General features: G+C 53.4%; 2 protein-coding genes across 2 annotated transcripts in view; one reads left to right on the plus strand and one right to left on the minus strand.

The window, feature by feature from the left end:
- Positions 1-423: 423 nt before the first annotated feature.
- MBD2 (methyl-CpG binding domain protein 2) lies at positions 424-23,530 on the minus strand. The gene is made up of 7 exons (XM_084278739.1): positions 23,274-23,530; positions 12,165-12,324; positions 5,696-5,833; positions 3,713-3,803; positions 3,445-3,622; positions 2,476-2,617; positions 424-996 (listed from the first exon to the last, which is right to left on the minus strand). The coding sequence occupies exons 1-6, from the start codon at positions 23,384-23,386 to the stop codon at positions 2,488-2,490; spliced, it is 810 nt and encodes a 269-aa protein (XP_084134865.1). The 5' UTR covers positions 23,387-23,530; the 3' UTR covers positions 424-996; positions 2,476-2,487.
- Positions 23,531-23,560: 30 nt separating this feature from the next.
- Positions 23,561-24,834, plus strand: part of POLI (DNA polymerase iota) — a gene marked incomplete at its 5' end in the record, with an annotated part of 9,617 nt that continues 8,343 nt past the window's right edge. Inside the window, 3 exon segments of the mRNA XM_084279019.1 lie at positions 23,561-23,728; positions 23,730-23,854; positions 23,856-23,932. Coding sequence (XP_084135145.1) covers positions 23,561-23,728; positions 23,730-23,854; positions 23,856-23,932 — 370 coding nt within the window.

A 24,834-nucleotide genomic window follows, 5' to 3' on the forward strand; every position in this document is an offset into this window, starting at 1 on the left:
AGCCTGGAGAAGAGGAGGCTGAGGGGAGCCCTTCTCCCCACCTCCCCTGCCCTGCCAGGAGGGTGCAGAGAGGTGGGCGATGGTCTCTCCAGCCAGGGGACAGGAGATGGGACAAGGGGACCTCAAGCTGCCCCAGGGCAGGGGCAGCTCAGCTGGGAGGGCAAAGTTCTTCCCTGGCAGAGTTGTTGAGACTGCCCAAGGAGGGGGCTGAGTCCCCACCCCTGGGTGTGTTTAACAGAGGGGAGATGAGGTGCTCAGGGAGCTGGTTTAGCACAGGACAGGAATGGTTGGACTTGATGATCTTCAAAGCTCTTTCCCAACCTTGGGACTCTATCTCTGTGCTCAAGAGAAGGCTGAACTCCAAAGCAGAGATGTTCTTTCCTCACTGTAGCAACACCATGACAAGCTTGTCACCCATTTGGAATAGAATCATTTATTCTCTCTTTGTTTTTTTTTTACATTGCAGGATGGAACAGTTTGGGAGGGGGGGGTTGTTTTGTTTTTTTTCACCCATAGGTATAAAAATCTCTTTATATACAGAGTCACAATCCTCTTCTCAGCAGGAAAATTCTCCTGATCCATCCAGCCTCAAAAATAACCACAGGAACAAAAAAAAAAACTCCCCAAAATCAACCAAAATAAGCCCAAAATATTTCCTCCAGGCAATAAAATTCCAGTAGGTTTTGCAACCTGACATCAAAAGCTCAGCTTTTTTTTTTTTTCTTCTCTTTTTCTCTTTTAGATCAAAGGGTGAAGTTTGATACTTAAAAAAAGGACTTTAAAAGTCACAAGAGACAAAATAAAGTTGCTTTTCAAATAAGATATATACATCAAAAAATAGGATGTCTAAAAAAAGGCCTTGGTTTTAATGCTATTAGAAAGCTCTAGAAATGTGCATTGGGTCCATATTCTTCTTCTTCTAGGCAAAGAGCGAAGGAGAAAAGTGCTTCTGGCTTTTTAGGAAGGTTCCTCCTGGGATAAGTCAGTTTAAAGTACCTGGAAAAAAGAAAGGAGAGGGTGATCACCTCAGTTTGGAAGAGGAAAAGGGGCTGGGGGCATCAAGGGGAAAGGATTTGGAGTCCTAAGTGGGGAAAAACCAGGAGTGAGTTAGTGGTTGAGGCTCATGGATCAAAGAATTGGAGAGGTTGGGAGGAACCTCAAGAGATCATTGGGTTCAACCTCCAAGTATAGTGGGGTTGGAGGAGGGGATGTGGAATTGCCTCTCATCCAGAGGTGATGTGGAATTGCCTCTCATCCAGAGGGATGTGGAATTGCCTCTCATCCAGAGGGATGTGGAATTGCCTCTCATCCAGAGGGATGTGGAATTCCCTCTCATCCAGAGGGATGTGGAATTCCCTCTCATCCAGAGGGGATGTGGAATTCCCTCTCATCCAGAGGTGATGTGGAATTGCCTCTCATCCAGAGGGATGTGGAATTGCCTCTCATCCAGAGGTGATATGGAATTCCCTCTCATCCAGAGGGATGTGGAATTCCCTCTCATCCAGAGGTGATGTGGAATTCCCTCTCATCCAGAGGGATGTGGAATTGCCTCTCATCCAGAGGTGATGTGGAATTGCCTCTCATCCAGAGGGATGTGGAATTCCCTCTCATCCAGAGGTGATGTGGAATTGCCTCTCATCCAGAGGTGATGTGGAATTGCCTCTCATCCAGAGGGATGTGGAGAGGCTGGTGTGTGTTCCCTCCAGCAATCCTAGAACTGAGCTGGTTGGCATCCTCCAAAGGGGTGACACCAAGCTGAGGGGTGTGGGTGGTGCAATACAAGGTCAGGAAGCCATCCAGAGGGGTCTTGATGGGCTGGAAAGGTGGATGTCCAAGGCCAGGTTGGCTGGGGCACTGGGCAACCTTGTGGAGCTCCAGGCTGGAGGTTGGTGGCCCTGGGGTTGGAGGTCTGGGATCCTTGGGGTCCCTCCCAACTCTGATCCAGCACAATCCTACATACTCACCGTGCTTTGAACATCCTCTTGCACCACACCCCCTACCAAGGCTTTGGGGGTACTTGAAGGGCTTTTGAAGGAGGTGGTTGGTAAATCAAGGCAGAAGAAGTCTAGAGAGGTATGAGATGCCTTGGACAAGGAGTCTTGCTGAGGTATTATCCATGTTCAAAAATGAATGGAAGAGTTTTGGGAACTTTTAAGGATGTTCTTCCTCCTTAAATCCTGAGGAAAGGGCCAGATGGTTCCACCACTCCACCCCATCAAGCATTAAGCTCCAGCAAACTCATCTGCCATGGTTTCCAGAGGCTGGGGCTTTGCCATGAAGGATGAAACCCACTGGCTGTTCCTCCCTGGGAATCTGTTCAGCACTTAATGAGAAGATGATCCTATCTAGCCATGGAAAACCACCCCAGTGTTCTTCCAAAGTTGGGGAGAAACCAAGACATCTTGGTCTTCAGAGTGATTGGGAGAAGTTGAGCCAGGTCAAGCTGAAGGTGTGTCCCCAGGAGATGTGACTCACCTGATTTTCTGCTCATGCTTCATCTCCATTATCCATTTCTACCTCTAGATCTTTCGTTGTGTCGGCGGCTCGTGACAAAATATCTGCCATCAGGGCCTCCTCCAGCTTCTTCCTCACCTGTTGCACCCGTTCTTCTTGTTTCCTGGAGGAGGAGAAGGGAAGAAGGAGGAGAAACATCAACTCTTCAAGCTTAGGAGTAACCTAGGAGGATAAGACTTGCATGGTTGGAAAAGACCTTTGAGATCAACTCCATCTCTACTCATCCTCTTCTAAGCCAGATCCATGAGCATCTCCCCATCTCCTAAACACACCCAGGGGTGGGGACTCCACCCCCTAAGAGAGAAGCCCTAAAGAGAGAGAAGATTGGGCTACAAAGCAGAGCAGATATTGCTCCTCAACTCATCCCAAGCAGGAGAATCTGGTTACAGCATGGATCTAGAGGAGAGGCAGAGACACAGAGATGAGACAGAGAGAGAGAAGCCCACCCTGGAGCAGGTCTGCTGAGGGGAGGGGACTTCTGACCCCATGAAGGATCAGGATGGAGCAGTCTGGGCCTGAGGAACTACACCTCATAGCAGTGACCCACGCTGGGGTGGTTGGGGAAGAGCTGAAGCCCTGTGGGAAAGGACTCATGGTGGAGAAGTCCATGGAGAACTGTCTGCCATGGGTGGGACCCCACAGTGCAGCAGGGTGAGGGGGTGAGGAATGTCCTCCTACACCAAGGAGAACATCTAGTGAGGAACTGACCCAAACCCCTACTCCCCCAGGCTGTTCTGCCCACGAAGCTGACTGGGAATGATGTCTCCTCATCCTCATCTCCACTCCTGAGCTTCTCAAGATCTCTCTTCTCCTCTGCCCAGCTGAGAAGGGGAGCGATAAACCAGCTTAGGTGGCATCTACCCTCCAACCACGCTCAAACCCCTCCCCAAACCCCACATTTCCTTGTGTGGTTGACTTCCTCCACCTTACCTAATGTCCTCATCTGTGACTATGAAGGCTTTGCAGAGGGGTTGGGAGGTGTTGAGCCACACAGCCGGGTTCTTCTCAACCGCCGCCGAGTGCTGGCCGGTGATGGGCGCGGAGCTGGTGTGCAGAGCGCTGGCCACAGCCGACAACAGCGTGTCGTCGTTGTTACCTGGCCCAACACCTAGAAGAAAGGAAGCTGGGTGGTTACCCTGCCCTTTTTAAGGTCAAATTATGGGGGTGGAGGTGAAGGAACATCATGTGAAGATGGTACCTTGAAGTCCTTTAGGTAGCTCCATGGATTTGATGATTTGTTCGCTGACGTCCGAGGCGCTGAGGCCTTGTAGCCTCTTCTCCCAGAAGAGCTGAAGATGAGAGAAGACAAGATGGTTTGTTAGGAACAGGAAAAACAACCCCCCCCCCCAAAGTCCTAAACTCTCAAACAATTCCATCTCTTGGTTTATTAGGTGGGAACATGGTGTCTGGACCCAAGAGATTTGAGGGTAGCGATGAGCCCCACTGCTCCTGTCTCCATGGTCTCCATGGTCTCCTGTCTCATCATGGAATCACAGAGCTGGAGGGGTGGGAAGGGACCTCCAGAGCTCATCAGGTCCAACCCCCTGCCCAAGCAGGTTCCCTAGGACAGGGCACACAGGGAGACATCCAGATGGGGCTGGAATCTCTCCAGAGAAGGAGACTCCACACCCCCTGGGCAGCCTGGCCCAGGGCTCCCTCACCCTCACTGGGAAGAAGTTCTTCCCCACATTGGGGGAGAACTCCCTGTGCTCCAACTTGAGCCCATCACCCCTTGTCCTGTCCCCACAGCCACTGAGCAGAGGCTGCTCTTCTCCCAGCCTGGATCTGTGGCTGGGATTCCTCCACCCTGCCACTTGGCAGTGTTGAACCCCCTTCACCCACCTTTCCAGCCCATCAAGACCCCTCTGGATGGCTTCCTGACCTTGTATTGCACCACCCACACCCCTCAGCTTGGTGTCACCCCATTAGAAGATGACAACCAGCTCAGTTTTAGGATTGCTTGAAAGGGGAAAGGGTTAAACCCCAGATCCTTATGGATATCTGAGTGTTCTTGGTTCAAAGATCCCCAGCAGCCAAGTGCCCCACATCCTAGGAGACTAATCAAGGCCAAAAGTGATGCAATAACCTCCTGCCAAGCAAGAAACAGAGTCCTTATCACTCAGATTTATGATGCTAAGGGCAAGCCTGGTCTCCACCCCCTTCTTCCATGAGGGGAACACGATGCCAAGGTCCTCAGGGTGGAGCAGAGGTTCCACTTCCTTGCTGTTGAGAAAATCTGGCTTCCTTCATAACTGCTTCTTGTCCAAGAGAAGCTGATTCTGAGGTAGAATCTTAACCTAAAAGCTCACAAGCCTCCTAAGCAACTAGGACTTCTTCAGGCAGACCATGAAGAAGAAGTGAGAGATTTGGCTCTCTGTTGGAGGAACCACCAAAGAAAAACATATTATGGGGTGTTCCTTTTCCAGAGAGAAATACCAAGTCCTTCTGCAGTTGGAAGGTCACAGGAAGTCTTCTGCTGGAATGGAATCCATCCCAGTTCCATTGTTTGTAAAGGAAAAGGATGCAGGTTCTTAATGTTCTAAGGTTCTCAGAGGTTAGAGCTGGCAGGTGGAGAAGGACCTGGGGGTGTTGGGTCACCATAGAGTGACCATGAGTGTGGCCAAGAAGGCCAATGGCATCCTGGCTTGTGGCAGACACAGTGTGGCCAGTAGGGCTGGGGTGGGATTGGGCACTGGGGAGGCTGCAGCTGGAGTGCTGGGTCCAGTTCTGGGCTCCTCAGCATCAGAAGGACATTGAGGTCCTGGAGTGAGTGCAGAGAAGGGCAACCAGGCTGGGGAAGGGGCTGGAGGGTGAATCCTCTGAGGAGCAGCTGAGGGAGCTGGAGGGGTTCAGCCTGGAGAAGAGGAGAAGCCTGAGAGGGGATCTGATCCATGGGGATCAAGAGCTGAAGGGTGGGACACAGGGGGCCATGGGCAGCCTCTGCTCAGTGGCTGTGGGGACAGGACAAGGGGTGATGGGCTCAAGTTGGAGCCCAGGGAGTTCCCCCCCAATGTGGGGAAGAACTTCTTCCCAGTGAGGGTGAGGGAGCCCTGGGCCAGGCTGCCCAGGGGGTGTGGAGTCTCCTTCTCTGCAGAGATACTCAAGATTGACCAAGCCCAAAGTTCCAAGCTCCTGAGGAGTGAAGGACAGGAGATCCCCCACCCCCCAGCCCAGGTCTCACCTGTCGCGGCTGCTCGGTGACGCGCTGGGGGTCGGATCTCACTTTGTTGCTGGGGTGGTTGGTGACTTTGGTGACAGGTTGTTTGAAGATGGAGGCGGTTTGGCGGATGGGGAGAGTGGTGTTCAAGTCTGGTTTTCCCTGAAGAAAGAAGAAAATGAAGTGAATTCATCTATTTTATACCAAAAAACACCCCACACACACACACCACACCCCAGCTTCAGCCTCTTCTCCTGACACTCAAGAGGAGAAGTCTTCTTGGAGTAAAGAAGACTCCTTCATCTTTCCACTCCTCCAGCTGGAAAGCATTCAGAAACCAAGGGAACACTTCAGTAGTTGCACCTTCTTGAGAAGATCCAAACTACTCAAAAGTCCACCTTTTCTTTCCTCAAATTAAATACATTCATTAAGTGATTGATCTCAGAGAACAACTTCACCATCAGGTGGTCAAATGAGATCTCCAAAGTTTCCTCAAACTACTTCTGGAGCCAACAGTTTAGAGGGTTCCAAGTCTTGAAGACAACATGACTTTGGTCCCAAATGTCCTGAGTGGTTCAGACATCAATCAAGTCTTAATGAAAGTGCAGTAATTTCTTCTGGAAAGGAGTTCAACCCAGGTGGACTTCAACAAGGCTTCTGAGAGTTGGGGGTGTTCAAGGACCAGGTTGGATGAGGCCCTGGGCAACCTTGTGTAGCTCCAGGCCTGGAGGTTGGTGGCCCTGGGGTTGGAGCTCTGGGATCCTTGGGGTTCCTTCCAACCCAGATCATTCCATGATCCTATGATTCCCAAGCATCTAACCTAACATTACATCATGGGGCACATCAAAGCCTTCAGAGATGCCACCAACAACCCCAGAAGTATTTGGGATTTGGGGTGGAAAGAAGAGATTTCTCCCATAACCCCCAAGACTGAGGAAGAAGAAGACACCTCATCACCTGCATGTCATTTTCTAAAGCTGCTGACCCTCATCCTTCTGAGGGCTGGAGGACCTCTCCTGTCAAGCCAGGCTGGGAGAGTTGGGCTTGGTCAGCCTGGAGAAGAGAAGGTTCTGGAGAGACCTCCTAAAAGAAGCCACCAGGAAAGCTGTGGAGGGATGTTTGTGAAGACCAGGGGTGATGGGATGAGGAGTGATGGTTTAAACTAGAGCAGGGCAGGTTTAGGTGAGACCTTAGGAAGAAGTTCTTCACTCAGGGTGGTGAGACACTGGCCCAGGTTGCCCAGAAGGTGGTGGAAGCCTCATCCCTGGAGATATTCCAGGTCAGGCTTGATGGGGTTCTGAGCAACCTGCTCTAGTGAAGATGTCCCTGCTCACTGCAGGGGTGGGACTAGAAGGGCTTTGAAGCTTTGAAGGTCCCTCCAACCCAACACAAGCTGGGAGTCTATCCACAAGCAGCACCTCTCAGACCTCAGCCTGATTTTTCAAGCACATAGACCTCTTTTAGAGCTCTGCTTCAGCAACCCAACAGGGTAAGTCCCTCTCCACCATCATGATGTCCTCCTGGATTTGAGTTCTTGCAAGGTGGATGGCTGATGAGGACTGAGAAGTCATCCTTCTTCTCCATGAACTTGCTGGAAAGGGAACTATCATCTCTGCACACCACAGAAGTCATCTGTAGCATGAAGAACATCCCAAAACACATCCTCACACACCACAACAGCTCTTACACTGGCTGCTCCTACCCAACTACTTGACTCATCTGGTGGGTCAAGAGAGAAACAAGGCAGGAGGTTCCTTCTGTAGCCTCCCCAAGTCCTATTAGATCCTTCCTGGTAGGAAGATCTGGTTTGTAAACTCCCAGCAGTCACCACATCTTCAAATATTCCAGCTTTCAAGTGGGAAAAGCACCACATCTTCAGCACCATCCCAAAGAACTGGTTGAGTCTGGTCTAACTGGGACCTGGGGTTTCCATGGCCAGAGAGAACAGGAGCAGAGGTTGAATCTTTCTGCCTTGACTACATGTTTAACCAAGCAGAGAAATGAGGATTTAATTAGCATGGGTGTCAAAAGACCTTTTCTTCTCTGAAAGTTTCACCCAGGTAGCCCCAGGTCACTAGAGAAATGCTTTTAGAGGCTTTGGTCATCACTGTCACCATGTGCTTGGTGTGGTGGACACCAGTTATGGGTTCTACCTTCCCTCCTCCCCACCAATTCCTGCTGACAATAGAAAGTTTAAGGTTAGATATCTCTTATTTTTAAGATCTAATTAAAGCATCCTTGATGAGCATGGAACCACCAACCCAGAGCTGGAGAGTAATCACATGAGGTATTCTGACTGACCTCTGTCTACCCTCCAAGCTTCATGTTCCTCATCTTGTGACTTCAAGATCAGAGGAATAGCTGATGCTTTGAAGTCCAAGGCCCTGAGGTGGAAGGGACTCCAAGGATCACAGAGCTCCAACCCCCTGCCCACAGGCAGGGCCACCAACCTCCAGGCCTGGAGCTCCACAAGGTTGCCCAGGGCCCCACCAGCCAACCCATATGAGGGATAAATGTGGTTTTGCATTTGTAGAAGACAAGTCTTAGCTTGGAGTTGATGAAAAAAGTATCTACAGGGTCCTTTTGGTCTGTGATGTGATTTACATGTGATTTGAATGGATTTAAATATGATTTGCATGGGGTTTAATTGGGGGGATTGTCCCTCTCTGGGGTCATGGACCTCACTGCAGCCTCCCAGTCCCTGAAGGGAGCAGAGGAACAGGAGGGGAATCAGCTTGTTCAAGGGCAGAGACTGGCAGGACAAGGGGATGGAGTGAAGCTGGAGGAGGGAAGGGGGAGAGGAGAGACTGGGGGGAAGTTCTGAGGGGCTGGAAGGGGCTGCCCAGAGAAGGGGTGGGTGCCCCATCCCTGGGGGTGTTCAAGGGGCACCTGAACATCCCTGGGCAACCTTGTGGAGCTCCAGGCCTGGAGGTTGGTGGCCCTGCCTGTGTGATCTTTGGGGTCCCTTCCAAGCCAGCCCAGTCTGTGATCAAAGGAGAAGTTCAGGAAGAAATCCATCCAGCTTTAGAGAAAGGAGGAGATTTCTCCAGGCAGCAGGAGAAACTGGGACCATTGAGCTGCATCCATTAGGTCCCCAGAATGAAAAGAAACCCTGATGAGATAGAAACCAAGCAGGATAGACATGCTCAAGGGTTAAATGTCCTGTATCCTCTTCATCAAGGCTAAAGCCTTAGAAACCATCAGGCTAAACTCTTTAAACTGAGAAGAGCTCAGTTCCTAAGTGCCCTAATTATAATCTTACTACTCCCCCTACTTGGTTTCCTTTCTAATCATCATCACATCTGGGCTTGCTGAGCTCAAAGGGTGTCTCCTTTACAGCTCTGAGTAGCAAAGATGAGAAAGCAACTCTAGGAGTAAGGAAAGCTGCAAAGATCACCCATCTCTCCAGCACCTGCAAGATGATCAGAGGGATGAGGAGGCTGAGGAAGGGGATTGTCACACATCAACGGGCACCAACTGATAGTGGGAGAAACTCTTCTCAGAACAAATCATCACCAGGGGGGTGTGAGGTGTGTTTGTGACCAAGGAAGAGCTTCCAGATCATCTTAGGAGCACCAAAAGATCTCCCCAACCAACACCTGTCCTCTTGTGAGCTTTCCAGACAGAAGATGTTGCCTACAGAGGGGTGAGGCACGTGTGGCTTCATTCCAGGTGGAGATGAAGGGTGAACCATTCAGTTTGAGGCCCGTTCACACAGCCTGAGGCTTCAGAAACACAGCCACATGGTGGGGTTGTACATCACCCAACTGCTGTCCCAACCCCAAACCTCTTCCTGAGCTGGGAACTACAGCAAGACACCAGCTAGAGGAACCATCAACGTTCCCTGATCATAGGGACTCACTGTGAGTAACTTATGCACCAGTAAGAGTTCCACACCAACCTGGAGAAGAACTTCACAGAGCCCAGGGGGTGTGGAGTCTCCTTCTCTGGAGAGATTCCAGCCCCAGCTGGATGTCTCCCTGTGTGCCCTGTCCTAGGGACCCTGCTTGGGCAGGGGGTTGGACCTGATGAGCTCTGGAGGTCCCTTCCCACCCCTGTGTGATTCTAGACACACAGGGAGACATCCAGATGGGGCTGGAATCTCTCCAGAGAAGGAGACTCCACACCCCCTGGGCAGCCTGGCCCAGGGCTCCCTCACCCTCACTGGGAAGAAGTTCTTCCCCACATTGGGGGGGAACTCCCTGGGCTCCAACTTGAGCCCATCACCCCTTGTCCTGTCCCCACAGCCACTGAGCAGAGGCTGCCCATGGCCCCCTGTGTCCCACCCTTCAGCTCTTGATCCCCATGGATCAGATCCCCTCTCAGGCTTCTGAACAGCCCCAGGTCCCTCAGCCTTTCCTCCCAGGGGAGATGCTCCAGGCCCTTCAGCATCTCTGTCCCTCCTCTGGACTCTCTCCAGGAGATCCCTGGCTGGTTGATCCCAGGGAGCCCAGAACTGGCCACAACACTCCAGGAGGACACACTGCTGGCTCATGACCACCTCATCACCCACCAGCACCCCCAGATCCTTCTCCACAGAGCTCCTCTCCAGCAGTTTCCCCCCAGCCTGTCCTGATCCCAGCAGATAAAAGTCACTTATACCCAGACAGCACTTTCACCAGTCTCTAGTAAGGTGGGTTTTGGTATCAATAAGTCTATTTTTCTAAGCAGAACATCATCCTGGATCTCCTGGATTCACAGTCAGCTCAATTCCTTATTTTATTGTCCCTCCAAAAACACTTGAGAGAAATTCAAGAACATCAGTTGTGAGGGAAAGGTCCAAATGGGAACAATGGGAAGATTAGTAGAGGTTGAAGCAAGACTCCTCCTGGAGCTCTACTGGCAATAAACCTCTTAGATACAGGTCTTTCTAGCTAATTCTGAAAGGTCAAGAAGAAGACACAAGAGGTTGAAGTCTGGGTGCTCCTGCTCTAGCAGGAACCCCCCCCCAAAGAATAAACCAGTTGAAATATGAAGAGAAATCCTTTCAAACTGCTGTTTCTAAAGGGGTTTTGAAGGGGTTTTTCTCCTGATTTATGATCTGAGAGGTGGTGAAATTTCCTCCTCATGTCCCTATGTTATTTCTTCTCCTTTCTGCTTTATTTTCATGTCCCCCCCATTTTTTCTTCACTCCTCAAAAAATAGGACAGGGTGTTGTTCAAGAAGAAAGAAGAAAGAATCATAGAATCAGAGGGGTGGGAAGGGACCTCCAGAGCTCATCAGGTCCCACTCCCTGCCCAAGCAGGGTCCCTAGGACAGGGCACACAGGGAGACATCCAGATGGGGCTGGAATCTCTCCAGAGAAGGAGACTCCACACCCCCTGGGCAGCCTGGCCCAGGGCTCCCTCACCCTCACTGGGAAGAAGTTCTTCCCCACATTGGGGGGGAACCCCCTGTGTAGATGTAGAGAAACACCCAGATTAGGGCTGAGAACTGGATTTGGCCTCAGAAAACAAGTTTCCTGGCACAGTGTTAAAAACATCAACTATTTCATCTCAGAACAGGAAGATGAATGTGAGGTTGGAGCATCACCAGGGAGGAGGTTGGAGCATCACCAGGGAGGAGGTTGGAGCATCACCAGGGAGGATCTGGGAGCTTCAACCAGGAGGAGCTGGAAGCCTCACCAGGGAGGAGGTTGGAGCTTCAACCAGGAGAAGGTTGGAGCTTCAACCAGGAGGAACTGGGAGCCTCACCAGGGAGGAGGTTGGAGCTTCACCCAGGAGGAGGTTGGAGCCTCACCCAGGAGGAGGTTGGAGCCTCACCCAGGAGGAAGTGGGAGCCTCACAAGGGAGGAGGTTGGAGCTTCAACCAGAAGGAGCTGGGAGCCTCACCAGGGAGGAGGTTGGAGCTTCAACCAGGGAGGAGGTTGGAGCTTCAACCAGGAGGAGCTGGGAGCCCCACAAGCAAGGAGATTGGAGCTTCACCCAGGAGGAGCTGGGAGCCTCACCAGGGAGGAGGTGGGAGCTTCAACCAGGAGGAGGTGGGAGCCTCACCAGGGAGGAGGTTGGAGCCTCACCAGGGAGGAGGTTGGAGCTTCACCCAGGAGGAAGTGGGAGCCTCACAAGGTAGGAGGTTGGAGCTTCAACCAGGAGGAGGTTGGAGCCTCACCAGGGAGGAGGTTGGAGCTTCAACCAGGAGGAGGTTGGAGCCTCACCAGGGAGGAGCTGAGAGCCTCACACTCTTGGCACCAACAGTCCTAATCTGCCCCTTTTAGAAGAGTATCCTTCAAGTAGCTGAGGAGCACTGAGGTTCTCAGTGCAGGGCCAACTCCTAATTTACTCAACCCTTTTGATTAATACTTCTCTTCAGCTTGGCTTTCCCTTGGTAGTAGCAGAGCACTCCTAGTTAGATGTTTAGGTCTCCACCACTGGTGGAAATTCAACATACATGTACACCTCAGGCTGCTTTAAGAGCAGAAAAGCAATTGCTCAATGAACTGGAGGGGGGAAGGGAATATCTTTAGGATTATCCTGAAACAGAGGGACTAACCAACCTTATTTTGATTGAGAGAATCATTCCTTAGTCTCTGTTTGTTCTTCTGCAATTTACTGGGCATCATCTTTCCCGTTCTGAAGTCAAAACTGCTGAGATCAACAGTGTTCCCCAGGTATCTTGCCAACTGAGGCTTGCTTCTGAACTTCTTACCACTTGGACTAAAAAGAAGAAAAGACTTTAGTATGGGTTTGTTGTACAAGAAGAAGACAACCTTGACTTCTTACAACAGGTTTTATACCTTCTGAAAGTAGCTAAAAAAGCTTCCAGGATCTTTCATCCACGTGGCATTGTTGGTTGAGGTGATGATTAGTGGTGGCCTACCTGCCCCAAGCTCTGTGGATCTGCTCTCATCCTTTGCTCAGGGTTTCCTTGCTGTTGGATGCAAGGTTTTAAGTGAGGAGTAGCTAAGGCCAACCTGGATTCAACAGCAACCCTTTTCTCAGGGGTAACAGCAAGGGTGTTGAACAGAAGCACAGAACAAGGGTTGGAGGTGGCATCTCCAAGCCATTGGGTCTCTCCCACCAGTGAGCAAAGCCAGGGAAAGCAACTGAGCAACAAGCAAGCAGCAAGCAAGGTGATGGAGAACATGAAACAGGTCCAAAGCTGCCATCAGGGATCTAGATCCCACCAGAACCAAGGGGAGCAGTTGTAGGGGAGGTCACTGAAGTCATCTTCATTTGGAATGATGGAATTATTATGACCACAAAGTCCTGGCTGGTGGGGGTTTTGAGTAACATCAACAAATAGCCAAGTCCTGGTTGTCCTGAGGTGGTGGTACCCATCTTTACATCACAGAACCTTCTAGCTCCTCATCTCCAAGCTCTACCCATCTTTACATCACAGAACCTTCTAGCTCCTCATCTCTAAGGTCTACCCATCTTTAGCTCACAGAACCTTCTAGCTCCTCATCTCCAAGCTCTACCCATCTTTACATCACAGAACCTTCTAGCTCCTCATCTCCAAGCTCTACCCATCTTTAGCTCACAGAACCTTCTAGCTCCTCATCTCCAAGCTCTACCCATCTTTAGCTCACAGAACCTTCCAGCTCCTCATCTCTAAGGTCTACCCATCTTTAGATCACAGGACCTTCTAGCTCCTCATCTCCAAGGTCTACCCATCTTTACATCACAGAACCTTCCAGCTCCTCATCTCCAAGCTCTACCCATCTTTAGCTCACAGAACCTTCCAGCTCCTCATCTCTAAGGTCTACCCATCTTTAGATCACAGGACCTTCTAGCTCCTCATCTCCAAGGTCTACCCATCTTTACATCACAGAACCTTCTAGCTCCTCATCTCCAAGCTCTACCCATCTTTAGCTCACAGAACCTTCTAGCTCCTCATCTCCAAGCTCTACCCATCTTTAGCTCACAGAACCTTCTAGCTCCTCATCTCCAAGCTCTACCCATCTTTAGCTCACAGAACCTTCTAGCTCCTCATCTCCAAGCTCTACCCATCTTTACATCACAGAACCTTCCAGCTCCTCATCTCCAAGCTCTACCCATCTTTAGCTCACAGAACCTTCTAGCTCCTCATCTCCAAGCTCTACCCATCTTTACATCACAGAACCTTCTAGCTCCTCATCTCCAAGCTCTACCCATCTTTACATCACAGAACCTTCCAGCTCCTCATCTCCAAGCTCTACCCATCTTTAGCTCACAGAACCTTCTAGCTCCTCATCTCCAAGCTCTACCCATCTTTACATCACAGAACCTTCTAGCTCCTCATCTCCAAGCTCTACCCATCTTTACATCACAGGACCTTCTAGCTCCTCATCTCCAAGCTCTACCCATCTTTAGCTCACAGAACCTTCTAGCTCCTCATCTCCAAGCTCTACCCATCTTTAGCTCACAGAACCTTCCAGCTCCTCATCTCCAAGCTCTACCCATCTTTACATCACAGAACCTTCCAGCTCCTCATCTCCAAGCTCTACCCATCCTTAGATCACAGAACCTTCTAGCTCCTCATCTCCAAGCTCTACCCATCTTTAGATCACAGAACCTTCTAGCTCCTCATCTCCAAGCTCTACCCATCTTTAGCTCACAGAACCTTCTAGCTCCTCATCTCCAAGCTCTACCCATCTTTAGCTCACAGAACCTTCTAGCTCCTCATCTCCAAGCTCTACCCATCTTTACATCACAGGACCTTCTAGCTCCTCATCTCCAAGGTCTACCCATCTTTACATCACAGAACCTTCCAGCTCCTCATCTCCAAGCTCTACCCATCTTTAGCTCACAGAACCTTCTAGCTCCTCATCTCTAAGGTCTACCCATCCTTAGATCACAGAACCTTCTAGCTCTTCATCTCTACTTTGGTCTCAAGCACCCAGAACACACCCACCTTGTGCACATGCTGCACTTGCTACATGGTTAATCCACACATTTCTTCACTGGGGCTTCCTCTACACTTACTAACTGGTCTACACACCCTGAAAGTTCTCCAAGTCCTCCTCAACCAGCTCTTCTGACCCTGGGCTCAGGGCTTTCCTTGCCCAAGTTGAAGAACTACCTGGGCTGTGTGTCTTTGTCCTCCTCCACCAGGATATAACTTCAAATGAGCTTCATGTCCACCAGCAGCTCCCAAACCCAAAGGTTTGAGGACTGGAAGATCTTCCTGGTCTGAAACATCTCCAAATACCCCACAACCAGATGTTCTGACCTTGGGGCTCAGGGCTTTTGTTGCCAAGGTCCTAAACATTCCCTATGTCAACTCACACTGGAACACCAGCTTGTGAGAGCTCCTCAGCATGGACACCCATGAGGAAGGACTCAATCCCCACCATGGGAAGCCAAGTGTCCTCCATCTAATCAATATTGGTCTCTAATTAAACAAATCAAGTCTCCAAAGCTTCTCATTGCCCAAACCCTAAAGGTTAATTGAGCTCAGAGGGTTCTTCTCACCTTCCTCCAGGAGACACTGAAGATTTTGGGGGGTTTTCTCCACTTTTCCACAGGGTTTTGTTTTCAAACCTTCAAACCACTTGGAGGGAAGAACTTCTAGAGGGAAAAACTATGTCTGGAATTCTGGGAAAAGCAGCTAATTAAGGCAACTATCTGTTGTTCAAAGTCATTTAAATTAATTAGGGAAAGACATCATTAACCAGAGGTGAAAGGTGGGAGAATAAAAGACCCCCATCCCTGGGGGTGTTCAAGGCCAGGTTGGGACCCCTGGGTCCCCCCAATCCTGGAGTCACTCCTGTTCCCTCCTCTCAAATCCCAACCATAATGCTCAAATTATGGATTCCATCCCAATTTTCCTCTTCAATCCCTAAACCTGCTCCTGCCTCAAAGCTTCTTCTCACCTCCAGAGAAAGGTCCATGATGGAGAAGTCAAATCAAAGGCCTATTTGCTGAGCTGTTCTTTGAATATCTAGTAAATAATTAGGAGTTGTTAATGAGATAGAGGGCATGGAACCTACTTCAACCTCTTCAAAGCCTCTTCCACACCTTGGTTGGAAGTGAGACACAGCATGGTGTCTTCTTTTGTCCTCCTGAAGGTTTTGAAACCAAGTTTAAGGTGAAACTTGCTTTGGAGTTGAAAAGAAAGGCAGGAGGAGAGGTTGGAAGGGTTCTTCTCTCTGAGGAGACCCTCTGGATGATCCCCTGGAGATACTTTACAAGTCAAGCTGGAAGGGATGTTGAAGGAAGCTCAGGTTGCCACAGAAGAGTTTTAAAATGCCTCAGGAGCTCAGCCAGCCCTAAAATCTCAGCAGCTACAGAAGCATGGACCAGAACATTGTTACAGAGCCATGTAAGGGACCTTCAGAGGTCATCTAGAGCAGAGCAGAGGAGCAGAAACCCCTCTGTGGTGCTGCAGCCCAGGATGAGCTTGGCTTTTGGGGCTGCAGATGCATGTTGGTGGTTCCCATCCACCTTCTCACCCCCCAAGTCCTCCCTTTCAAGGCCTTGGGAGAGTCCTACAGTCATTTTCTAAGGAAACCTTACCCAGTTGTGCCAGAAACCAGAAGAATTTACTCTCACCCACGTGCTCTGGACACTCCTTCATCACACACAACCTCCTTTCATGCCAGCAGAAGCAAGTGAAAACCTTCTTTCAGGGTGCTGTGCCACAGCAGAACCTCCTCTCTGATGGAACTCCAGCATGACAACACTGGGACAACTCAGAATTCCAAGGTTGATGAGGGATTAGGCTGGAATATCTCCAAATAGAGGGTTTTTTTACAATAATAAATTGGTTGAAGACTTATATTTTTAAGCATGAACTACAAGTTAGGCCCAGTCTTAGCTAAAGGTTTAGAAAATCAACTAACTTCAAGTAGAAGTTGCTTTTCCAAACAGAAATGGACCCAAAAGGCTTTCTCCTTGACCAGCTGATGTCTGCATCAGCATTTAAACCTCATCCCATGAAGAGAAACACTCTGGAATGTTCTTTTAATGGGGTAGGATGAAGTAGGAAGAAGCAGCAGACCTCCAAAGATGGGTAAGAACATCCCAAGCCTGTTGTTTCAGTGACATTATCAAGGCTGAAGTTAAGATGGGATGTAGAACCTTCACCTCTCTGCTGGTGCAAATCCCCATGCTCTACAATTGGAAGGTCTTAATTAGGCTGGAGGTGATTAGGTATCATAATGAGCTTGTGTGGGACTTTATTAAAACCAAGAGATTCTTTTCAAGTCCAACCAATCCCATCCTGAGCTAAACCAGCTCCCTGAGCACCTCATCTCCCCCCAACCAGGGGTGGGGACTCAGCCCCCTCCCTGGGCAGCCTGTGCCACATCCCCACAACTCAGCCAGGGAAGAACTTTGCCCTCCCAGCTGAGCTGCCCCTGCCCTGGGGCAGCTTGAGCCCATTGCCCCTTGTCCCATCTCCTGTCCCCTGGCTGCAGAGACCATCGCCCACCTCTCTGCACCCTCCTGGCAGGGCAGGGGAGGTGGGGAGAAGGTCTCCCCTCAGCCTCCTCTTCTCCAGGCTCAACACCCCCAGCTCCCTCAGCTGCTCCTCAGAGGATTCACCCTCCAGCCCCTTCCCCAGCCTGGTTGCCCTTCTCTGCACTCACTCCAGGACCTCAATGTCCTTCTGATGCTGAGGAGCCCAGAACTGGACCCAGCACTCCAGCTGCAGCCTCCCCAGTGCCCAATCCCACCCCAGCCCTACTGGCCACACTGGGTCTGCCACAAGCCAGGATGCCATTGGCCTTCTTGGCCACACTCTTGCTCAGTCTGGGGTCACCCAACACCCCCAGGTCCTTCTCCCAGCAGCTCTCCAGCCAGTCTCCCCCAGCCTGGAGCTGCTGGGGGTTGTTGTGTCCCATGGGCAGCACTCTGCCCTTGTTAAACCTCATCCCCTTGGGCTCAGCCCATGGGTCCAGCCTGGCCAGATCCCTCTGAAGAGCCTCCCAGGCAGAGGAGCATCAAGCACTCAAGAAATGAAGCAACTGAAACAGCAGCAGGTTGGTTTTTTTCCTTGTCTATAAAGTGTAGGACACTCTGAAAATTAAGACCTCATTATTAGGACTCATTCCATGCTCTAATTACCTCTGGAAAGCAAAAGCAATAAGCTGCTGTAGAGCATCAAGCTGAAGTCATGACTTGCAGGTTTCAAAAAGATGAGGGCAAAGGTCTTTTCCCTACAACCCCCACCCCTTAAATCAACCCCCACTAGAGAATTAAACTCATCCTGATGTCCCTGGCAACTCTTTGGCATTGATCTTCCTCTCCAACCACAAGCCAAACATCAAAGGGGTGTCTGTTTGCCCCCTGGCTACACCTCTGCTGGAAAAGCTTTTTGTAGTTAAATTGAAGAGTTTATTAAAATCCACCTCTTTGGCTTGTTGAATCTTAACCAGCATTCCAAATCAAAAAACCCCATCCCATAATAGGAGTTCTTACTTGCCTTGTTCCCACAAAGCATCAAACCCTCAATCTTAAAACTCCCTGTTCCTCTGGAAGAAGCTCAATGCCAGAGGGTGAAGGAACATCTTTGCAGCAGGGAAATGCTCCAGGGGGTTCTAAAGACTTCAAGGGATTTGGGGGTTTTACCCCTAAAAAAAAAAGGAAAAGGGGAGAGAAACCAGGAGCCAAGATACTTGTGGATCAAAGTTCCCACTTCACCCAGGTTTTTGAGGGAGTCTGGAAGGGTCTCCAAGGCTTTTTGGTAGGAGAGCAGCACCACCTACCTCCTAGTACACTGAGTAATACCTTCAAACCCATCACAATGCCTATTTACTACAGTCTCAGGCCTTAAACAAATAGGTTACTACTAGTAGAAGCACCTAAGAAAGTCTCTTTGTGGATGTAGAGTGTCTGGGATGACTCTGAGGATGGCCCAGCAGCTTGATTGGGAAGAGGAATCCAGCTTCAACCACAACCTGCAGACAGAGGGAAAGCTACTCCACACCCTGCAGAGGGCTTGGTAAAGGACTGAGTAGTAAAGATACACCAGGGATTAAGAAAGAGGACTTGTTATTCTTCAGGGTGAGGGTAAAAATCACTTCCCAGCTCAAGTCTGCTGAGTGTTTATTGTGAGGACAACAGGGTCATCAAGGGAATTCCCAACTCCACTAAGAGCTGGGGGGTTCCTGGAGGTTGGGTGTTTGTCCTACAGTCAGGATCACCAATTTTCATGCCAATTCCCCAGATCCAGGGAGTTTCTAGTACTAAATATTTCCAGGGATCTCCAGAGTAAGGACAGAGATGCTGAAGGGCCTGGAGCATCTCCCCTGGGAGGAAAGGCTGAGGGACCTGGGGCTGTTCAGGAGCCTGAGAGGGGATCTGATCCATGGGGATCAAGAGCTGAAGGGTGGGACACAGGGGGCCATGGGCAGCCTCTGCTCAGTGGCTGTGGGGACAGGACAAGGGGTGATGGGCTCAAGTTGGAGCACTCCCCTGTAGGACCTGTCCTAGGGACCCTGCTTGGGCAGGGGGGTTGGACCTGATGAGCTCTGAAGGTCCCTTCCAACCCCAAGTCTCTTCTCCCTCAAACTCAGCTCCTGAAGGATGAGATTTATCACCATGACCAAGGGTTCTGCAAGCCAAACCAGACCTCTGGTGTCACCACACACACCTATTATCCTCAAAACAAGGCTTTCTCCTGTCTGCTGGGATAAAATACAGGTTAAATGACTTCTTGGGATGAAGTAGAAACTTAAAACCCAGAGTCTATTCCTGTCTCTGTCCTCCAGCTGCCAAAAAAAGAGCTCAGTATTACTCTTAAATCCACACAGAGCTGGAGGGGTGGGAAGGGACCTCCAGAGCTCATCAGGTCCAACCCCCTGCCCAAGCAGGGTCCCTAGGACAGGGCACACAGGGAGACATCCAGCTGGGGCTGGAATCTCTCCAGAGAAGGAGACTCCACACCCCCTGGGCAGCCTGGCCCAGGGCTCCCTCACCCTCCCTGGGAAGAAGTTCTTCCCCACATTAGATCCCCTCTTTTGACCACCCACAATTTTAACACCAGAATGTTTATTAAACCTGTTTTTTGGGTTTTTTTTCTCCTGGTTTTGATCCTTTTCCTTGATCAAGAGAACCAGAGTGACAGAACTCCTGTGATCAGAGCCACCCTGCTCTACTTTCTGCATCAAAACAAAGGGTCTCACTCAGTTGAAACCCAGCAGGGATCAAATCTGCCTCGTAGCTGGAACAGAATGAAAAGACAGAATGGATTAAAACCCCCAAACCAGAAATTTCCTCCCCCAACCCTGCCCTAAAAACCTGATTTCTTGCTTCACTAGTGGGCCTCCTGCTGAATACAAGTTGTTTCTAGCTAGAGAAACATCTACTTCTTCCTCCAAACCTGTCATCTTGTAGCAAACCCAACAACCTCTACGCTAGGAGGGGGCTGGTTGAGTTGGTAGTTTCAATTTTGGGGCCTTTGGCAGATGAAATTGGAAGGAGGACACCTCAAAAGCTGTGTTTTGACCTGGCATCATGATGTATTTCCACCCCACTCCTCTTTGAGCAGCTCTTTTAAGGTCAGAAGCTTCCCTGGGTCACATGAAGACCATCCAAGAAGTCCTTGGAAGGGTTTGATTTCAGCAGAGCAACTGGTTCCCACCTTCCTAAAGCCCAACAGCAAGCAAAGCCTGAAAGCTTTCCAGATGCAAATGAGGTAGATTGCAACACCCATTAATCTTGCCAGAGCCCTTCTTAATTACTACTCCTGTTTAGACCATCAGAGTAAATGAAGCTTTGCCCAATCCTTCTCTGGGTCAGGCTTGGCTTGGGTTTCTTTTCTAACCTGCAGAGATCATAAAAGCAGAAACCTCAGGTTAAGTTAGAAAATGAAGGTGCCTTAATGAAGTTAATGAGGTTCCACAGCATTCTTTGCAAAGTAAACCTCAAAAAACCCTAAAAATATGAGAATTTAACTGCATTTTGTCATGGTTTTCTAGTTTAATTCAAGGTCTGGAGTGGATAAAACACTGCTACCCCCCCTATTTTGATGGGGCAAGCATCAAAGAGCTGAAATTCCTTGTGTGCTGAGAATCAGCAGCTTGAGGAAAGGCTGCTGTTTAATTCTGGGCAGAATAATCAGGAATAAAGCAGAAAGTTCAGTTTAAGGAATCCCCCAGGAGCCCAATCCAAAAGCCAGGAGTTGGGCTTGTAGACTGGAGAGCAATGGGTCAGGCAGGTTTCAGGAGGGAGATGCAGAGAGCCAGAGATGCCAGATGCTGCCCCAGGATTAGCACAGGGTTGGGAGAGTAAATCAGGCAAAGGCAGCAAAGACAAACCCCAAAGTTCTCTCCAAAACTAAGTTTACAAGAGGATTCAGTCCTAAAAACAAGCTCAGGGTAAACCCCCATCCCTCCTCCAGCTCTAGAGAGGGGAGTTTTCTCCCATGATGGAGCAAAAAGAGGTGCTGGAAGCAGAGAAACCAACATTCCCTGGTATCCCAGAGGGAGCAAAGAGGAATTTGCCTTCCTCCAGCAGGACAGCAGAAAGGTTTGGAGTCCTTTCATGGCAAGAAAAAGAAGCTGCAAGGCTGGCTGGGGTGCTGCAATGCAAGGGAGAGGTTTCAGGTGTGGTTCTTGGGATGCTATAAATAGAGGTGCTGTGGGGAAGAGGTTAGCCCTTAGCAGAAAACAAGCTTCCTCTGCTTGAGCAGCAGGGCTGGACTTAGAGAAGCGTGACCTGAGAGCAAAGCTTGAGAGTTTTCATCGCTGCCTTGAGAAGAGAAGTTGTCTTTTCAGCTTCTGAAAGCAAGCAGGGGGGTTGGAGGAGGAGGAGGAGGAGGAGGGGATGGGGGGGAGGTTGCTGTTGCTTCTCTCGGTTTGACTATCACCTGAGCTGTAATACCAAGAACACTCAGCAGTGACAAAGCCTTCTCCAGCTTTCACAGGCTTTTTAAGTCAAGAGAAAAAGCTTTGCTAATGGTAAACTGCCTGATTAAGTCAGTGTGTGTGAGGGGAAAGGGGTGTGGGGGGGGGGTGTCTCCCCTATGACTTAACTAGGATGTTTTGGGGGAAGGCATTGTGGTAGTTGAAAGGCTGGGAGGGTTCCTCTTTAGGCTGACCCTGCTCAGCTGTAAAACCAGGCTTTGCAGAGTCGTCCCAGCCCAGCATTACCCTTCCTATCCCAAAGGAAAGGCGGGTTTTTAGGGAGGGGGGGGTTCCTTAGGAGCTCTGGCAGGCTGGGGGTGATGGTGGTGGCAGGGAAGCGTGGAGCATCGCTCCAGACAAGCCGGCGGCTCCTCTTGAGAGAGCCAAGGGGCACGGCTGGCTGCCCGGGGCTCCTGCACACGCGGCAGGAGGAGCTCCGGCGGGAGGAGCTCGGGGAAGGAGGGAGGGGGAAGGGGTTGGAGGGGGTGAGGGGGGTGCCCTGGGCTTCAGCCCGACCCGAGGGCGCCGCTCCCCGAGGCCTCTGACAGGGGGGACCCGGAGGCCCCTGACAAGGGGGGGGGGACCGGCCCCGGCGGCCCCTGACAGGGGGGGGGGGACCGACCCCGGCGGCCCCTGACGGGGGGGGGGGACCGACCCCGGCGGCCCCTGACAGGGGGGGGGGGACCGACCCCGGCGGCCCCTGACAGGGGGGGGGGGACCGACCCCGGTGGCCCCTGACGGGGGGAGGCGGGGGGGGGGGGACCGACCCCGGCGGCCCCTGACGGGGGGGGGGGACACCGGCCCCGGCGGCCTCTGACGAGGGGGGAACGGGCCCAGTGGCCCCTGACAGGAGGGACCCGGCCCCGGCGGCCCCTGACGAGGAGGGAACGGCCCCGGCGGCCCCTGACAGGGGGGGGGGAGCGACCCCGGTGGCCCCTGACAGGGGGGACCCGGCCCCAACCGCCCGGCCGCGCCTGACAGGGGGAGGGAACCGGCCCCAGCGGCGCCTGACGGGGGTGGGACCGGCCCCGGTGGCCCCTGACAGGAGGGACCCGGCCCCGGTGGCCCCTGACAGGGGGGGAAACGGCCCCAACCGCCCGGCGGTCCCTGACCGGGGGAGGGAACCGGCCCCGGAGGCCCCTGACAGGAGGGACCCGGCCCCAACCGCCCGGCCGCCCCTGACAGGGAGGGGGGGACCGGCCCCGGCGGCCCCTGACAGGAGGGACCCGGCCCCAACCGCCCGGCCGCGCCTGACGGGTCGGGGGGGGGAACGGCCCCTGACAGGAGAGACCCGGCCCCAACCGCCCGGCCGCCCCTGACAGGAGGGACCCGGCCCCGGCGGCCCCTGACAGGAGGAAGCGGCAGGGCACCGGCCTCACCCCCCTGCCAGAGGAGCCATGGCGGCCGGGCACCGGCCTCACCCCCCCCCCACCATCCCGCCCCCGCCCTGTGACAGGCGGGGACCGGCCGGTGCCAGGCGGGCAGCGGGAGCGGAGCGAGCCCCTCAGCGGGAAGGGATGGGAGGGGAGGGGATGGGAAGGGAGCGGCGCCTCCCTGACAGGCGGCAGCCAGGAGGGAACCGGCCCTCTGACAGGCGGGAGGGGAGCGGGACTCCCCGCGGCCCCTGACAGGCGGGAGGGGGAGCGGGACCGACCCCCAGCCCCGCCGACTGAGGGGAGCTCGGGGGGAGCAGGTGGCGGCGGCGCCGGGGCCGGGGGGGGTGTGTATAAGGGGGGGGGGGGGGGTGGCGGAGAAGCGCCGGCCCGGGCCGGCCCCGTCCCGCCGGCTAAAGGAGCTGTCACGGGGGCGGCTCGTCCCCGCCCGGCCACGTACCTGAAGTAGTAGACATCGCTCTTGCCGGCGCTGAGGCCCGACTTGCGGATCACCTCTTCCTTCTTCCAGCCCGGGGGCAGCGCCGGGCAGTCCATCCTGCCCTGTTTCTCCATACACCGGCCGCAGGGCCCGCAGCGGCGGCGGGGAACGACGAGGAGAAGAAGGAGGAGGAGGAAGAAGCTCAAAAGCTCTCCCGGTACCCAGCCCCTGGATCTCTCCACAAGAGCTTTATTGTTCCCGGACACGGCCGGGGCCGGGACACCCCCCCACCCCCCCCCCCGCTGGCGATGGCGGCCGCGGCGCGCTGCTCGGCGCCAGGAGCGCGGGCTGCGCGCGCAGCCGGCGGAGCCTTCGCCCGGCTCCCGCTTCCGCGCCCCAGCCCCGGAACCGGCGGCAGCGGCCCCTGCGGTGGCAGCGGGGCGAGGCGCGGCCTAAAGGGGCCGGAGCGCCCAACCCTCGGCGATCATAGAGAGCGCTGGAGGCGGGACAGAGCGGCCGTGGAGGGTCCTGTTGCCAGAGAGAGAGGAGGAGGTGGGGGGGGCGGGGAACGGGCTGCCCGTCGCCGGCAGCTTCGGGCGCCGCGGGATGTCTGAGGGCTGCGGCTTGGCGGGGGGGGCTGCAGCTTCTCCCTGCCGTCCCCTCATGGAGCCTGGCGGGGGGTAGGAGGCTGCAGCTTCTCCCTGCCGACCCCTCACGGAGCCCGGGGGGCTGCAGCTCTCCCTGCCGTCCCCTCACGGAGCCTGGCGGGGGGGTAGGAAGCTGCAGCCCGCCTGCCGACCCCTCACGGAGCCCGGGGGCTGCAGCTCTCCCTGCCGACCCCTCATGGAGCCTGGCGGGGGAGTAGGAGGCTGCAGCCCGCCCTGCCGTCCCCTCACAGAGTCGGGGGGCTGCAGCTTCTCCCTGCCGACGCCTCACGGAGCTTGGCGGGGGTAGGAGGCTGCAGCTTCTCCCTGCCGTCCCCTCACGCAGCCGGGGGGCTGCAGCTCTCCCTGCCGACCCCTCACAGAGTCGGGGGGCTGCAGCTTCTCCCTGTCGTCCCCTCACGGAGCCTGGCGGGGGGGTAGGAGGCTGCAGCCCGCCCTGCCTCCCCTCACGGAGCCCGGGGCTGCAGCCCGCCCTGCCGTCCCCTCACTCAGCCGGGGGGCTGCAGCCCGCCCTGCCGTCCCCTCACGGAGCCTGGCGGGGGGTAGGAGGCTGCAGCCCGCCCTGCCGTCCCCTCACGGAGCCTGGCGGGGGGTAGGGAGCTGCAGCCCGCCCTGCCGTCCCCTCACAGAGTCGGGGGGCTGCAGCTTCTCCCTGCCGTCCCCTCACGGAGCCGGGGGGCTGCAGCTCTCCCTGCCGACCCCTCACGGAGCATGGAAGGGGAGTAGGAGGCTGCAGCTTCTCTCTGCCGTCCCCTCACGGGGCCCGGGGGCTGCAGCTTCTCCCTGCCGACCCCTCACGGAGCGGGGGGCGGGGCCCCACTAGGACCTGCGCGGCGCTGCCGGCCGCCCCTCCTCCCTCCTCTTCCTCTCCTCCGTGGGCGGCGGGAAGGGCTCCATGCCGCCTCAGGGCTGACTCA

The sequence above is a fragment of the Gallinula chloropus genome (genome assembly GCF_964237585.1).
Source record: "Gallinula chloropus genome assembly, chromosome: Z".
Classification (NCBI taxonomy): domain Eukaryota; kingdom Metazoa; phylum Chordata; class Aves; order Gruiformes; family Rallidae; genus Gallinula; species Gallinula chloropus.

Excerpts from the sequence above, each read along its gene's own strand:
- MBD2 (XM_084278739.1), bottom strand. The coding sequence starts at position 23,386 with ATGGAGAAACAGGGCAGGATGGACTGCCCGGCGCTGCCCCCGGGCTGG. Across the intron at positions 5,834-12,164 it reads ATTCTCTCAATCAAAATAAG|GGAAAACCAGACTTGAACAC; the intron begins GTTGGTTAGTCC and ends TTCTTTCTTCAG. Across the intron at positions 3,804-5,695 it reads TCACCGAGCAGCCGCGACAG|CTCTTCTGGGAGAAGAGGCT; the intron begins GTGAGACCTGGG and ends TCTCATCTTCAG.